The following is a 16,777-nucleotide window of genomic DNA, read 5'->3' as shown; positions in this document are numbered from 1 at the left end:
TTGGGATTATTTTTGGTGATTCAGCAATGACATATGTTATACTGAAATGTATTGGTGTTGATTTTGTTACCAGTTTTCTTCTAGGGATCTGATTGTTAACTTGTAATATAAAAAACATCATTTTGCCCAGCCACAAATGATGTACAGGGTGGTATGCGGCGCACTGCTGAACCTCGTAACTGAAGGGAAAAAAACCTGAAAGTACAGAAAGCAGAACTGTCTTCATCATATCAGATTAAGCCCATTAGCAGCTTCAAAAGAGATATCTCATTTGAGAGAAGTGCACTGTTTTTGACATAAGTTGGCAGAACTCGTTGTGCTGTAAATTCATGGAATGCTTTGATCACTCTCTACTAGCAGAAAATATAGAAACTGAAAGCAGAAGTCCTCTGTTATTGTCTCACACTGCCTCCTAGTGACAAGTGGCCATAAATATACATTACGACAGTACTAATTCAAAGGAGAAAAATGTAACAAATAAGAAATAGAAAAAGTGCTAAAATCAATTGGCCTGGAGCCTCTAAATAAACTGGCTGCTAAATAGTTATATCATACTGCAATGCACAAATAAGGTCTGTTATGTGAACAGGATTCCTTATATCCGGCACAGCTCAGCAACGCCTGCACAGTGAGTGAGCAACCACGATATTCAAGTTTATCAGTGTTTATGAATGTACATGAACTGTATTTTATCATTATAAAAACTTGTAACTTTACCTGGCATAGCTAATTGTTAGTAGTTATATATTATCACAGTATTATACTCTTAATGACTTACAGGTCCACAGTCCTTTTGATTGTTATCCTGGCAAATCTTCTGAGTTTCAGTTGATATGAGAGCTCCAGCTAACAGCTGGCAGTGGTATGTTACACACTTGTCAATGGGAGAGGTAACAGAGTCTCCTGCCTTGAAAACAAAATTAGAAAACATGTTAAAGAATATTTTAACTTACAGTAAATATAAAGAGAAACTGTAATGAAAATAAAATAAGCAATAAATGTGCTTATATTTTACAATATTCACTCATAAATTATTTACTCAGCATTTTTCCACTGTAAAATTTTTCCTCTACCCAATTTACATTCTGAAATTTATCACAGATGGCCACATCTTTAGTCCTGTCAAGTGACTTTCTGCAGACTGTTTATTGAGAGTTCAGTGCACAGAGGGAGATACTGCTTGCTTGACAGCTGGAAACTGACAATATTACCCACAATGCAATGAGGTTCACAATTAGGAAACTGTCAGAGCCATGTCTTTGACAGATATCTCACTTGTGTGAGTGGTTTTACCACAATATCAGTGCACAGCATTACACCCCCCGGATGTGATCACTGGTCGATCGGATCCTCTTTCACTCCATTGCCACTCCGTTTCCATTCAGCGGCTTCTGTTCCATTGTCCACCTCCCCTCCCAGTCCACCACAGTGGATTGTTCTATCTAACATGGTCAGTTTCTTGACTAGTGTGAAGAGACATTCCGTATTCTCATTGCCCCCAATGCAGTGCTTTAGGATCTGTTTCCTTTCGGCTGGGCTCAGTGGTCCGCAAAAATTACCGCAGAACGAAAGTTGCGGTACATTCAGCGGATTGTGCTAAACGGATCCGTTTGAACGATGGATGTGAACGGATCCATAGGCTAACACTGGATCCATTCGCATCCGTTAGGATCCGTTCCGATCCATGAACTGACCTTTTTTTAATTCAATTCATTCTTTCTTCCAAACTTTCTCCTACGAGATAATTTTTCATCTTCTCTTTAAAATAACTTTTCAGCACTTTCAATTACAAAGTTCCTATAAATAGGTAAACATAGTCACCTCCATTCTTTGCTTTTTTATATATAGTGCACTGTTAAATACTGTTACAGCAAACTTTGGGACCAAATTGCCTTCATAGTGTAAAACGCTTTTTAAAGTAATACATTTACACAAACTTAGGGATAAAAACAGGCATGATCAGTATTTGCAAGCTGCCTCCCAGATCAGCGTGTGTCTTGCCTTCTTGCAACCATGACCTCATGCAAATACATTATTTCCCTCTAATATTCCAATTATGTGACTGCCTCTTTTCTTAACTTCCTCATTTGTCGTCACTTGCAACTCCTTCATGACTTTTTTTCCCCTATGCATTTTGTTGCACTTAATCAGGGGCTTCCAGAGAGACACATGCACACTAATATAACATATATGGTAAAAAGTGCTATCACAGTGACTGGATAGTGTAATGGTTAAGGGCTCTGCCTCTGACACAGAAGACTTGGGTTCAAATCTCAGTACTTCCTGTTCAGTAAGCCAGAACCTATTTAGTTGGAGTTTTTGGGCAAGACTCCCGAACACTGCTACTTCCTACTGAGTGAGTGCGCTGTAGTGGCTGCCTTGCAAACACTTTGAGTCTGACAGGAGAAAAGCGCCATACAAATACTGGAATTATTATTATAACATGGGGTAATACACCCCATAAACCTCTTTCTCGGTTTGTGCTAGCAAGAGATTTTAGACAATTTATGGGAAAAGAGGCGCCCAGGTGTGTATAAAATGGATTAAAAACACAATAAAATTAGAAGATGAGGTAGCTTACCTCAATGACGAAGTGTTTGAGTCAACAAAGAATAATTTATTAAAGAGAAACTCCAACCTAGAATTGAACTTTATCCCAATCAGTAGCTGATACCCCCTTTTACATGAGAAATATAATGATTTTCACAAACAGACCATCAGGGGGTGCTGTATGACTGATTTTGTGCTGAAACCCCTCCCACAAGAAGCTCCTAGTACCGCGGTACTCTGGGCAAACTGCCACAATGTAACAATGTTCACAGACAGGAATTAGCTGTTTACAGCTGTCTCTAACAGCCAAAACAGCTAGGAGCAGCCACATAACCTGCCCACAGTAAAAATGTCACCATGTAATAAATGTCAGAATGTAAATCGGGGAGAGGAAAGATTTTACAATAAGCAAACACTGACTAAATCATTTATACATAATTATGGTAAAAAATGAAGCACTTTTTTTACTACATTATTTTCACTGGAGTTCCTCTTTAAGCACAGGCAAAGAGTTTTGCGGGTCACAGCCCGCTTCCTCAGGCCAATGCAAGTGCCGATTAGTAAAAGCTGATCAGCAGGCTCCCTATGCTGATCAGCTTTTACTAATTGGCACTTGTATTGGCCTGAGGAAGAAGGCTGTGACCTGCAAAACGCGTTGCATGTGCTTAATAAATTATTCTTTAATGACTTAAAGAGAACCCGAGGTGGGTTTGAAGAATATTATCTGCATACAGAGGCTGGATCTGCCTATACAGCCCAGCCTCTGTTGCTATCTCAAATCCCCCTAAGGTCCCCCTGCACTCTGCAATCCCTCATAAATCACAGCCACGCTGCTGACAAACAGCTTGTCAGAGCTGGCTGTGTTTATCTCTATAGTGTCAGTCTGCTGCTCTCCCCGCCTCCTGCAAAGCTCCAGTCCCCGCCTGCATCCCTTCCCTCCCTGCTGATTGGAGGGAAGGGACAGGGGCAGGGACCGGATCTATGCAGGAGGCGGGGGAGCAGCTGAGACTGACACTACAGATGTAAACACAGCCTCACAGCATGGCTGTGATTTATGAGGGATTGCAGAGTGGAGGGGGACCTTAGTGGGGTTTGGGATAGCAACAGAGGCTGGGCTGTATAGGCAGATCCAGCCTCTGTATGCAGATAACATTCTTTAAACACACCTCGGGTTCTCTTTAAAGATTTCCTCATTGAGGTAAGCTACCCTCATCTTCTAATTTTATTGTATTTTTAATCCATTTTATACACACCTAGGCGCCTCTTTTCCCATAAATTGTTTTATATCACCCACCAACATACCACGTTGCCCCTCTGCAACCCACCTTTGTGAGTAGTAGTTTTTTATACTATTGAATATTCCATTTGACCTTACATCCTGCACTACTGGGCTCCCATTCTCTGTTTCCTGTTGTCTTTGTCTCTAGGGTGTCAAGACACCCCCACCACTTCACAAGAGATTTTAGAGGCTTCCCAAGATATTTATAGCTATGTACTATTCTTCTGACAATCATTGTCAAGTCAAACCACAGAACTTCAGCATCCAAAGCATAATTGTCTTCTGCACATTTACCATAAAAAGTAAGTGGAGTTAACCTACATTTACAATTAGTGTGGCTCCATTTGGCAGTATAAATACACACGATGTCTTCTCACACTTTCCACAGCACTGGCCAGCAAGAGGTGGTTGATACGTCTCACCCTAGAGAGAACAAATACTAGTTGGTTATCCATTAGATTTTGAAAAAAACACAACACAGGTAGAACTTTCTTCCCTCGCATCAGAGCGAAATCATATTGTACTGCACAAACAGGATCTACTGTGTTGAACAGGGCTTTGTATGTCCAGCTGTGTTTTCAAAGCACAGCAACCTATGCAGAACAAATGAGCAACAAGGAAATGAAATGAACTTCATCTGCCATTTACACGTTTGTCATTGTTAATATTTATGAATTTACATGAATTTTATGTTTCTAAAATTTGTAACGTTACCATTTTATTGCTGTATGTTTGTATTTCTTTATTATTACAGTACCAGCTGTCTAGTATCAACTAGCCTAATGCACGGCAGTTGTGGCGTACATACCACAAGGCTGCAGGTGCTCACAGCACCGGGTGTAAGCCATGGCTAGGGGTGTTGCTGTGGTGCTCAGCCACTGTGTTCTTCCATCTGGGACCTTTTTTTCATAGTTTGGGCAACATTCAGGAAAATAGCAGCAGGCAGTGCAGGGGACTGTAGCACCCCTCCCCCTTCCTGTCCCATGGGAATGTGTTCCCTCAGTCTCTACACACAGCCTGCAGTGAGTGAATGTGCAGAGCAGCAGAGTGAGTAGAGAGAATGATTGCTGTGCTGCAGCTGGGGCATTAGCAGGGAGTGGTGGCAGGATGTGTTTAGTGCTTCAGAAGTTGCCTTCCATTAGTAGCCATGTGCACTGGCTGTTGTAATACCAGAGTGCCCTAAACTATTGGTTATTTATCCTGATCAAAGTAATTAATCATTGATGCAAGGCAGTCTGCTGTTGCAGAAGCCAATAATACAGGTGCCGACAACTGACTTTAGTGAGCAGAGAAGCAAGCTCCAGGAAATTTAGATTAGCTTGAGTGCAGGTAATCTCATCTCCTTTCTTAGCTCCTCTTTCCACCATGTTGTCTTCCTCATGACCCTTTCCTCTTTTCAGATTTCAGAGACTTCTTTTAACAGCATGTCCCTGAAAAACAGCACTGGTGATGTCTGCAGTTGTGATGAAAGGCCTTCCTGCTATTTCTCCTCTCCCACCAGGCTCTCTGTCTTGTGCTTCTACCTCTTCCCCCCCCCCCCCCCCCCTCCTCCTATGCATCCATCTCTTTCGTATTCCCCTTTTTCTGACTATCCTCAGAGGAGTTCACAATCTAATCATACCATAGTCATAGTGTAATAGCCTACCATTTTATTATTGTGTATTTATATAGCACTGTATAGAGTACAGCGTTTCATAACGCTTAACTCCGTCCACATCCTGACGACTCCTTTCCCCCAAAGTACCCCAAAATTTGCAGCAACACACTTGGCGCCCCAACCAGTCAACCTTACCAGCAAAAAAATTGGTTGTTGGAAAGTTGTGTGTAAATAATTAGCACTGGGTGTCAAATTCCCTAGTTATGCCACTGTGCACGCATGCCATCCAATCACAGCTACAGTGGAGTAGGGCAGAGGGGCGTGTGCGGGGAGGATGTACACAGCACCAGCAGCCAATCAAAGTGCGGTGGGGCAAGATGTGGCATGTGCGGGACAGAAGGACATACAGTACATACATTCAGGCTTGGACTTGGACATTTTTATTATAGATAATATTCTAACAACTTACAACTCCGCAGTCCTTCTGGCTTTCATATTGACAGTGCTCGTGCGTTTCAGTTGATATAAGAGTTCCTGCTACTAACTTCTTGCAGTTGAAGGTTACACATTTGTCGGCTTTGGAGGGTTCAGAATCTCCTTCCTTGAAAACACAATTAGAGAAGCCATTAATTAATCATTTAACTTATAGTGACTATAACATAGCTTTCGTTTTTCATCTTTTCTCTTCAGTGCTAAAACAATGACTAGGTTCTAGAGGTGTCCCTGTAGCCTGGTTTAACTACTTGACCACTGAAGGTTTTTTCCCCTTGTGGACCAGAGCAATTTTCATCTGTCAGTGCTCCTCCCTTTCTTTTGCCAATAACCTAACCACTACTAATCACAGCGAAATGATCTATATCTTGTTTTTCTCGCCACCAATTAGGCTTTCTTTGGGAGGTACAGTATGCTAAGAATTATTTTATCCTAAACACATTTTAATTGGAAAAATAAGAAAAAAAATGAAAAAATGCATTATTTCTCAGTTTTTGGCCATTATAGTGTTAAAATAAAACGCTCTACTGTGGATAAAAGCCACACATTTTATTTCCCATCTGTCCCGGTTATTGCAACTTTTAAAACATGTCCCTAGTACAATGTATGGCGCCAATATTTTATTTGGAAATAAAGGTGCATTTTTTTCAGTTTTGCGTCCATCACAAATTACAAGCCCGTAAATTAAAAATTAATAGTAATATACCCTCTTGAAATAAATATTAAAATGTTCAGTTCCTAAGGTAACTTCATATATATATATATATATATATATATATATATATATATATATATATATATATATATATATATATATATATATATATATATTTTATGTACAATTTTTTTTCCTATACAAAAAAAAAGTTTGGGTACTATGGGAGGGTGTGGGAGGGAAATAGTTAATTATAAAACTCAGTGTGGGGATTTTATTAAAGTGGTCTAACACCCAGCATTTCAACTTTGCTTTAAAAGATTGCTTACAGCTTATAAACTATTATGCCAGATTTTTTTTTTAGCAGAAATTCACTGAATGGATTAAACATGACATTTTAGTGCTGCATTTAGCTAGAAATTCTCCTCGTGCTTGCATGTTTAGTTACAAATGTATCTATCTACAATGTAACAAACAAACACTGCTCTGAGAGAACAAAGAGGGCTTCCCCGCAGGCTTTTCAAAGGTCTATTTGTATTCCAAATAAAGATACATTTTGTAACTAAAGATAAGAACTGAAGCGGATTCCTAGTTAAATCCAACACTAAAATGTCATGTTTAACCCATTCAGTGAATTTCTGCTTAAAAAAAAATCTGGCATAATAGTTTGTAAGCTGTAAGCAATCTTTTAAAGCAAAGTTGTAATGCTGGGTGTTAAACCGCTTTAAATAAAAATTAATTTTGGTGTAATTTACTATTTGGCCACAAGATGTCCTCAGTCATCATTTCCGATTCACGTACGTAAGCACGTGAATCAGAAGTAATGCACTTGCAACAGGAAAGATACAATGAATGCAGGCGTCTCAGACATCGGCATTCATTGAATCGGGGACTTAGATTCCCATTCCCATTCATTCATCTCCCCGCTAACAGGCGGTAACGGCAGCCCGCGCGCAGCGGACGCACGCCGCTGCATACTTGTATTCATGGCCCTGGTGCACCTGGCGACCTTTTCCAGGCCGTGAATATACTGCGCGGCATGTGGTAAGTAGTTAAAACATCTGGCCCATGCAGACTACAAAGAAATCAGGGAAAAGCCCCAAACTGGCAACAAATAGGTTCCTTTTCATATCTTCACAAGTCTAGTCACCGAAAGTGGAATTCTCCCAATACTCTCAAGCTCCCAACAGAGGAACAAAAAATAACATCTATATATAAAAACTACAATTAGGTGAGTGCTGGTCACAAGAGTGCAAAGTTTGTTCACACTACTGAACTGAAACAGCGAATATCAGGATTCACCTGAGTTGGCTGTAGACCAAAGAATCAGTAGGACATGGATGATGATAAATATTCCACATGTATATGATTGACACCCACAAATTTCATATACAAGTATAATTTGAGGGTTATTTAAGCCCCAAAAAAGCAGCTTAACTTACCTGTGGCTTCTTGCACCCCCCTGGAGTCATCCTGTGTCCCGCCGTGACCTCTGAAAAGCTGACTGGTCATGGCCAGTCAGAGGCTACTGCGCATGCGTGGCCCTGAGTCGTGTGCACCTTGATCCCACTCCAGTTGCCAGAAGCATTCTGCACATGTGCAGTAGAGATTTTACCCTACTGCGCATGCACTGAATGTTGCTGGCAAAGGGAGCGCAATAAGAGTGAGTGTGGCCGGCCAGCTTTGTGGGAGTTGCTGCTGCTTGCTAAAGGGACATGGAAAGACGGCACGGCCACAGGATGACTCCAGGACATTGCAAGAAGCTCTAGGTAAATTAAACTGCGGAATTAAAAAAAAAACTGTTTTACTTTCCTGGGGCTTCTACCAGTACCAGCCTCCTGCAGCTGCCCCGTGCCCTCGTAGTCATTCACAGAGCTTCCGGTTCCCCGCCACTAGCTAGTTTCGTTTTCGTTGACAGGGAGTTGGCGGGCTTTCTGCGCCTGCGCAGGCCTGGCCATGCATATCCTTCTTTATGTTCCCGTCCTCAATAGCGCCTTCACAGGCGCAAAACGCTATTCCGGATGGGAACGTGAAGAAAAATACGCGTGGCCAGGCCTGTCAGTGAAAATAACACCTGACGGCGGGGGACCGTTGGCTCCGTGAGTCACTGCGAGGGCACAGGATGGCTGCGGGGAGCTGATAGATGCCCCAGGAAAGTAAAACTGTTTTTTTATTCCTGTCTTAAGTGTCCCTTTAAGATTTCCTTTAAAGTGGATCCGAGGTGAACTTTTACACATTGCATAATTGTATTCCTTTCCTATTGTTTATAGGGCATTCCGCAAGCCAAATACTTTTTTGGTCTTGTTTTAATACTCTAATTCCCTATAAACTAAAAAAGCCTCGCCCACAGGTTTTCAGAGAGCCAAGGCAGTAGCAAGGGCTCATGGGAGCTCAGTCTGGGCAGAAGGAGGGGGAGGTGTTACTAGCCATTGATTTCAGAGGCAGAGGGGAGGAGGGAGGAGGAGAGGGGATTAGGCTGATGGCTCAAGATACAGATAAGCATGCCTCTGTGTAATGTTTACAAACAACATGGCTGCTGTCATTGTATCACAGGAATAAATAATCATTTTCTATTAAAGCTGTTTGCAACTAGATATGCTGTGTAAACCATCTAAACTTTAGGTAACATATAGAGACAAGTTACTTGTTATAGTTAGTTTTTCATCTCGGATCCGCTTTAAGTGCTAAATGAATGGAAAACACTGTGCTCACACTGTGATATCTTTTGAATTCTTGGAGATAAAAAAGGCAGCAGTGCTTTTATACCTGCATTGGAATTCCATGTTGTAAGGCAAAAGCAATGCAAAGCAACGGGTCCTAGTGCACTTACTGCGTTGAAAGTAATGTAAGTCAATGGATGGCACAGAAATTAAAAAAATGTCGGCAGCAGTGCAGATGCAGAACGCATGTGTGGAACAACGGGCATATGACGGAGAACTCAGGAATTCCAGTGAAGTACTTCCTGTTAAGCAGGGAGTATGTCACTGGGAGAGGGGCAGCGAGGGGTGTGTGGCGGGGTGGTTCTATACATATGACACTGTTGGTGCACTCTGCCACAGGGTCAGGTGATTCATGTTTTGTACGCTGCAGTGCGATGTGACGGGTGTAAACCGGCCAAAGGGCTCATTCCCATTAGCAGTGATTCAGACTAATTCTCTGCACGCAAATTCTGTCAGGGAACTGCACACTATTAAAATCAATGTGTTGCTTTCAAATTCACGTGCGGGCAAAAAAATGGATGTCAGCAGCATTTTTTCACATTCCGCATGCAAATCGCCATGGCTACACATACAAATGGCCTCCATAACTCCATTGTCCTTCATTTGCTGAGGTTCTCCAAGAAGCACCGTAAAGAAATGTGGACTATACAGAGTCCAAGCAATTCAGCAACCCTTCTGGACATATTACAAATTATAGAATTGGTTGTTAACGGTTGCGATCCTTATTTTGGTTAAAGCAGACTATGGAGAGGATTGTTAGTCTAGTGAAATACCGGTAGTTTTGTTTCCAGTACTGCCTACAGGATGAATCTCATGCAAGAAAAGCTAAGCTGCATAACACGCCAGACACTACACTTTAATTGTTTCAAGTAATGGCATTATTGGTCAGGATAATTTCTGTGTGAAATCCGAATTAATTTTTACAATCATGTCAATCTTAAAGAGGAACTTTAGTGAAAATAATTGATACAATTTTTTTTTTTACAAAATTCATTTATAGATTATTTAGTCAGTGTTTGTCCATTGTAAAATCCTTCCTTTCCCTGATTGACATTCTGAACTTTATCACAGGTGGTGGCATCATAGTTCTACCAGGTTATCTGTATGCAATGTTCGTTACTGAGAGCTCTTTACATAGGGGGAAACATTGCTTTCTTGGCAGTTGTAAAAAGCCGTTGTTTCCCACAATGCAATAAGGTTCACAGACAGCAAACTGTCAGGACCTTGGTCATGACATCACACTGTGGGAGGGGTTTCCTCACAATATCAGCCACACAGACGCTACTGATGATCTATTAGAGAAAAGGTAAAGATATTTCTTGGGAAATGGGGTATCAGCTACTGATTGGAATGAAGTTCAATCTTTGGTTAAAGTTCCTCTTTAAACATCACAAGGACAGCAAGCATGAGCTTACACTTTAGTTTATGCTAGAAAGATATTTAGAGGCTGTCCAAGATATTAAAATGATGTACTAGTCTTCTTACAGTCAATGTCAAATATTAAGTCAAACCTGGTCAAAAGTCAAAAGCTGGCAGCACCCAATGCATAATGGTCACATATAAATGTAATACAATAAAAAAGTGAAGTTAACCTACATTTACAATTTGTATGGTTCCATCTGGCAGAATAAATACACAAGAGGTCTGCACACACTTTCCACAGCATTGGTCAGCAGGAGGCGGTTCATACGTCTCACCCTGGAAATGACAAATAGTAACTGATTATCTAATTGCTTTGCCAAAAACAATATTTTACATTATAGTAATTACTAATGTACATAGCACACCTTGTACTGACTGAGTGTAAATATATGAAGCAGTGAAAAAGTGCAGCAATATCAAGCTAAAATAGGAGACAGGGTTCTGCCCATTTCAGCTCACAGTCTAAAGTTGCCAGTTAGTGATACAATCTTGAATGTGCAACTTAAAGTACCCATTCAAAATATATTCACTTAGTTTACCACCTACTCCATACATTCGGTGCAATCAAGAGAGACTGTATCATTAATGGGCACCCTTAGATGATAAAGAGCAGGCATATGAAGTAATGAGGGATTGAGGGAACTGTATAGAACACAGAACTATGGGGTTGATTCATACATTAGTGGTGTGCTGTAGAGCATGGATTTGCAATTATACACTTGTTATTTTGTCTGAGCAACAATTTACAAGAGTAAAATCTTACTGCTCAAAACACAGAGTCCAATAACTACTGTATTTTATGGACTATTAGACGCACTTTAGCTCCCCCAGAAGTGGGGAAAAAGTATCTGCATCTTATAGTCCAAATGCAGAGAGTTCCTGACTTGTGAACGCCTGCCAATATGAACCTCCAACCCACCACAATGTCGGGGACTCCCTGTACTGTGTCCATGCAGAGGAGGACACAGGGACACAAACAGAGGACACAGGGACACAAAGGGGCATAGAGGAGGACACAAGGGGCACACAAAGGGGCATAGAGGAGGACAGAGGTGGACACATGGGGGACACAGAAGGACACAAGCGGGACAGAGGAGGACACAAGCAGACACAAGAGGTACAAAGGGGGCACAATAAGCAAGATGCCCCTTCACCATGGATGCACCAGGTTTAGTATATATTTTTTCCCCCTGGTTTTTGTCCTCTAAACCTAGGTGTGTCTTATGATCAGGAGCGTCTTACAGTCCAAAAAATACAGTATATCTACCTCCTGCCAGTTCCATCTAAGGAACATTTCCTGTATTTGCCTCTTTCTTACCAGGACACTAGTCCAAACTACTTGTCCGTGCACTTATTGTTTTACACCTTCATTACTGCAACATCCTCTGCGGCCAACCTGCGAGTCATCTGGCCCTGCCCAGACCATCACGAACTCTACAGCTCAGATCTTAACTCTCATCTGCAAGGCACTTTACAGTCTAGATCCTTAATGGACCATTCTTGTCTCTATGTACTTTCCTGTACAAGATATCTGCTTTACTAACAACCTTATCCTATCATCCTCTTTAGTCATCTCTTCTCATTCTAACATAAAATACTTCTCTTAAATTTCCACCCTTCTCTGGAACTTCCTTCCACAATTTGTTCATCACTCACTCACACATACCATCTTTAGAAGCAAACAGAAACCCCAACTCTTCAGGCAAAAATAGAACTTTACCTAAACCACTTTTACTAGCCATCATCCACCACACTACCCTACCATCTTGTACATGGCTACCCCTTGCCAGTGGTTCTACTCCATAACCCTTTAGAAAGTAGGCTTAAAAGGGCTACATATTCTTCGCACATCTATGTACAAAGCATTAGCAGACCTGCTTAGTTGTCTTTTATCTGTATTCCATTGTTTTGTAAATGTCTATAGTTGTATCCCAAAAGAAGAGGCCGGCACCATGGTGGAATTTATTCATACACTTGGTGACCGTATAGCCGTGGCACATTCTACTTGTTTACTTTGGATGGAGTGCATCTTCTTCGTTGCTGTCTATAATTTGTATTCTCCATTGTACAATGCCAAGTATGCTATAAAAATCCCAAATAATTACAATAATGTATAAAATAGCAGGCAACCAAAAAGATAATGTTGCACCTTTTATCTGCTCGCTTGCCTTTTTATGCGTCATATAGTTAATGGTTGTTAAGTTTTGAGTAGTAAGAATTTAGATGCATAAACTGTTACATGTGTAAAATAACAATTATAAATCCTTGTGTTACAAAATAATTCTGCTTTTTGAATCAAACCCTATGTACTTCATGCATAACTTACTGACTTAGCGGTTCCGTAATTAGCTAAAATAGCCTATGTCAGATGATATGCTTGAAAAAGTGAGTTCTTAGTTTTTGGTTGAACATTACAAAAGAGTGTCAACCTGATTTGAGAAGAGCACTTCAGAGGAGGGAAGAGGTACATGGGATATCCTGAAAGACATGTTTAGAGTGGATGAGAGGAAGAAATCATTGGGCAAATGTGGATGGCACATAGCAAGGTCTCAGGAAATGTATGTATAAGAAGTGAGCCGAGCGGCAGTGTACAGAATTAACTTGAGTGGTGCAAGTTGTTCATTGGCAAACCTCAGAGAAGGGAGTTGCAATTCCCTAGTACTGAGATGGCTGAGGGCATGCATTAGTATTTGAGTTGTAATCTGCATTAGGAAGAAACAGATCCATACGATTTTTATAGTTGGAGATGTCAGAAAGTGGTCATGGTCAACTTGCAACTGTGAGGTTTAAATAAAGTGTCAAATTAAATATTATCCCTAAGCAACAAGCTTGAGGAAGCTAAGAAATTCATGTTTTGTCAATGTTCATTGGTATGCCTGGCACAGAAGCTGATTCAGGAGGTGGAAATAGTACAATTTCTTATTTTTTCAATATTGAGTTTAAAGTGAGCATACATTTAAAGTGAGCATACAAGATGAGATACCCATAGCTCCCAACTGTCCCTTTTTCGGAGGGACAGTCCCTTTTTGGGAGCCCTGTCCCTCTGTCCCTCTTTCCCCCTAATTTGTCCCTCTTTCAGGACTTTGTCCCTCTTTCTATGTAAATATATATATTTCTATACTAAAAATTTGTTTGATTGACTCTAAACTTTATTCCCAACCTTCAAACTGATATATTACTAATTTTAAAAGGTAACTATGAGGGAAAATGAACCAGGATAGAAAGGACCAGTGTGGTTTGAATTATAAAACAACATATTTTTCTTATGGCATCTTTATGGTATGCGTGACTAGAGGCGTGGTGAGGGCATGGCCAGGGGTGTGGCAGGGGCGTGGCTTAACCTCCTTGCCGGTTATCCCGAGCTGAGTAACCTGCGCAGAAGGAATTTTCACAAATTTTTTTTATTGCACGCAGCTAGCACTTTGCTAGCTGCGTGCATGTCTCGATCGTCGCCGCTTGCCGCCGATTCGCCGCTACCCGCCGCACTGCGCCACCCTCCCTCCAGACCCCTTGCGCAGCCTGGCCAATCAGTGCCAGGCAGCGCTGAGGGGTGGATCGGGATTCCCTCTGACGTCCATGATGTCGGTGACGTCATCCTGCCCTGTCGCCATGGCGACGGGGGAAGCCCTGCAAGAAATCCCGTTCTGAATGGGATTTCCTGCTTGCAAACAGCGCCGGTGGCGATCAGACTAGGTAGGGGGATGCCGCTTGTCAGTGGCTATCATGTAGCGAGCCCTGGGCTCGCTACATGAATGAAAAAAATAAATTTAAAAAGCGGCAAGGGGGTTAAGTGTCCCTTTTTCTCACCTCAAAAAGTTGGGAGATATGGATACCATTTAGATAGTTAGTGAAGTGAGACATTGAAGCAGAAATATCAGGGGCAGATTTAAAGCCAAATTAACTTTCCCTATGTGTAGACAGAGAAGAGGAGAGGTCTGAGGAGTGAGAGCTGTGGCACTATAACAGAAAGCAGATGAGGGGAGGTGATAGTTGTGGAATGGGCAATGCTGAACCCGGTCTTGATTTAAAAATCGATTTGCATATTTCTATTTCTCAAAATACTAACATGCAAGAAAGGTGCATTGTAAAACATTAGAAAACTGGTTTCAACTTTAGGCTGAAAATGAAAGTAACCTGTTTTATTTTTGTTGTTTGTTTGTTTGTTTGTTTGTTTTTTAAGGCAGAGTGTTAGGACTGGAAGAATTCTATAACTTTCTGTGACACTTATACAGCAGGAAGTTAGAGACAAATTCCTCTAAAATGAGAATCAGTCTAACCTTTTACTATTGTCACCATTGATACAGATATTCTGGTCACATTGATAACATGGAGCACTGGACTTCGCTTAGCAACACATTATGCTACATGGAAATATGAGATGTAATGCTAGGCCTCGCCAACTGAAGCAAAGTGAAAAAACATAAGAGTGCAACAGGCAGAACTTTCTCCATCAGAGCGGAGCTAAATCATATTCCACTGAACATAAAAGACCCATTGTGTTGAACAGGATTCCTTATGTCCGGTTGTGTTTTCAAGCGGTACAACATACCATGGCAATGCATGCAGATTGAATTTAGATCAAGGAAATGAAATGATTTCCATCAGCCATTTACAAGTTTGTCAGTACTAATATCAATGAATTGTCATCAATTTTATGTTGTAAGTTTAAAAGAATTAACTTTAACATGGGATAGTTAGATGTTGGTAGATCTATATCATTACAGTATAATACTCTAACAACTTACAGCTCCGCAGTCACGCTGACTCTGATATTGGCAGGTCTCGTGAATTTCAGTTGATATGAGAGTTCCTGCTGACAGCTGGCAGTTGTAGGTTACACATTTGTCAAAGTCAGAGGGATCAGACTGTCCTACCTTGGAAACAAAATTAAAGGACATAGTAAATCATTGTAAAATTTACAGTGACGTTAACATACGTTCAGCTTTCCTTATTGTCTCCTCATTCTAATCTCCAATTGCTCCTCAAAAATAGAAGCATGTAATGCTACAATATGAGTTCAAGTGGTGTTCCTGTAGCTTTCCCATGGGCACCATTGTAGAATTCAACAGGAATCAGAATTTCTGATTTCCACAGACTTTTTTTGGCAACAAAGTTAGTAAATTGTAAAAATCTTAAAAATGATTTTGCGGAAATTGCTATGTTTTGCAGATGTACTCTGTAATGCAGAATTCGCATTTCCGATCGGCAATCACGTTGAAATTCTGTATTCTCTGATTAGCTTATACTTCCAGGTCTTCTGATTGGCCTAACATTTCTGTGGTAATCTGATTTCTGCGGTAATCTAATTTCTGCGGTAACATTTTGCATTCACTGATTGGTCCAATGCTTCCACATCTATTGATTGGCTTAAAATGTCCACATCTCGGTAATGTAGTATTCCGTGAATTTCCAATTGTCGCATACCAATTTCAGAAACTTGGAAATCCTCAGAATTTGGAAAAGCTCATTCCTAGAAATAAGGGAAATGCTCCAAACTGTTTTTTTTTTTTTTTTATATCCTCAAAAGCCGAGGTGCCAAAAAGAGAACTCTGCTTTAAGACACCAATGCATTCAAGATCCCATCAGAGGAACAGACCACAATAGTGGCTCATTTAAATTAAAGTATGTAGGAGTTTTTTTGTGAATTCATCTGTTCACCTTATTGCAAAGTTGGGTAACACTACTGAATTGAACCACATCCAAAGTGCTTAGTGTTGTTTGCCTTCATAAAACAAAAGGTATTTGTGATAATTCAGCTTTAAAGGAAACCAGAGCTCCTGAAATAGAAAGTTTTATACATACCTGGGGCTTCCTCCAGCCCCATCAGCTTGGATCGCTCCCACGCTGCTGTCCTCCACTGTCCACTACCGGGTCCCATCACTTCAGCCAGTCGGGACCAGTCTACTCAGGAGAAGTGCGCCTTCTACGTATCTCTCCAGCAGCTGCTGGAGAAATACGCAAAGAGTGCACTTCTTTTACGTCAGACTTGCCCCGACTGGCTGAAGTGAAGGGACCAGGTACCGGAGCTTCAGACAGTGGAGGACGGCGGCGTGGGAGCAATC

The 16,777-nt window shown here is 41.1% G+C and overlaps 1 protein-coding gene across 1 annotated transcript in view; it reads right to left on the bottom strand.

Moving 5' to 3' along the window:
* Nucleotides 1-16,777, bottom strand: part of LOC137537855 (kielin/chordin-like protein) — a 267,049-nt gene that overhangs the window by 69,370 nt on the left and 180,902 nt on the right. Inside the window, exons 23-27 of the mRNA XM_068259806.1 lie at nucleotides 15,461-15,589; nucleotides 10,890-10,991; nucleotides 5,896-6,027; nucleotides 4,151-4,252; nucleotides 779-907 (exon numbers count right to left, since the gene is read on the bottom strand). Coding sequence (XP_068115907.1) covers nucleotides 779-907; nucleotides 4,151-4,252; nucleotides 5,896-6,027; nucleotides 10,890-10,991; nucleotides 15,461-15,589 — 594 coding nt within the window. The remainder of the gene's footprint in view (nucleotides 1-778; nucleotides 908-4,150; nucleotides 4,253-5,895; nucleotides 6,028-10,889; nucleotides 10,992-15,460; nucleotides 15,590-16,777) is intronic.

The sequence above is a fragment of the Hyperolius riggenbachi genome, chromosome 11 (assembly GCF_040937935.1).
Source record: "Hyperolius riggenbachi isolate aHypRig1 chromosome 11, aHypRig1.pri, whole genome shotgun sequence".
Lineage (NCBI taxonomy): Eukaryota > Metazoa > Chordata > Amphibia > Anura > Hyperoliidae > Hyperolius > Hyperolius riggenbachi.
This window is presented reverse-complemented; position numbering and strand designations above follow the sequence as displayed.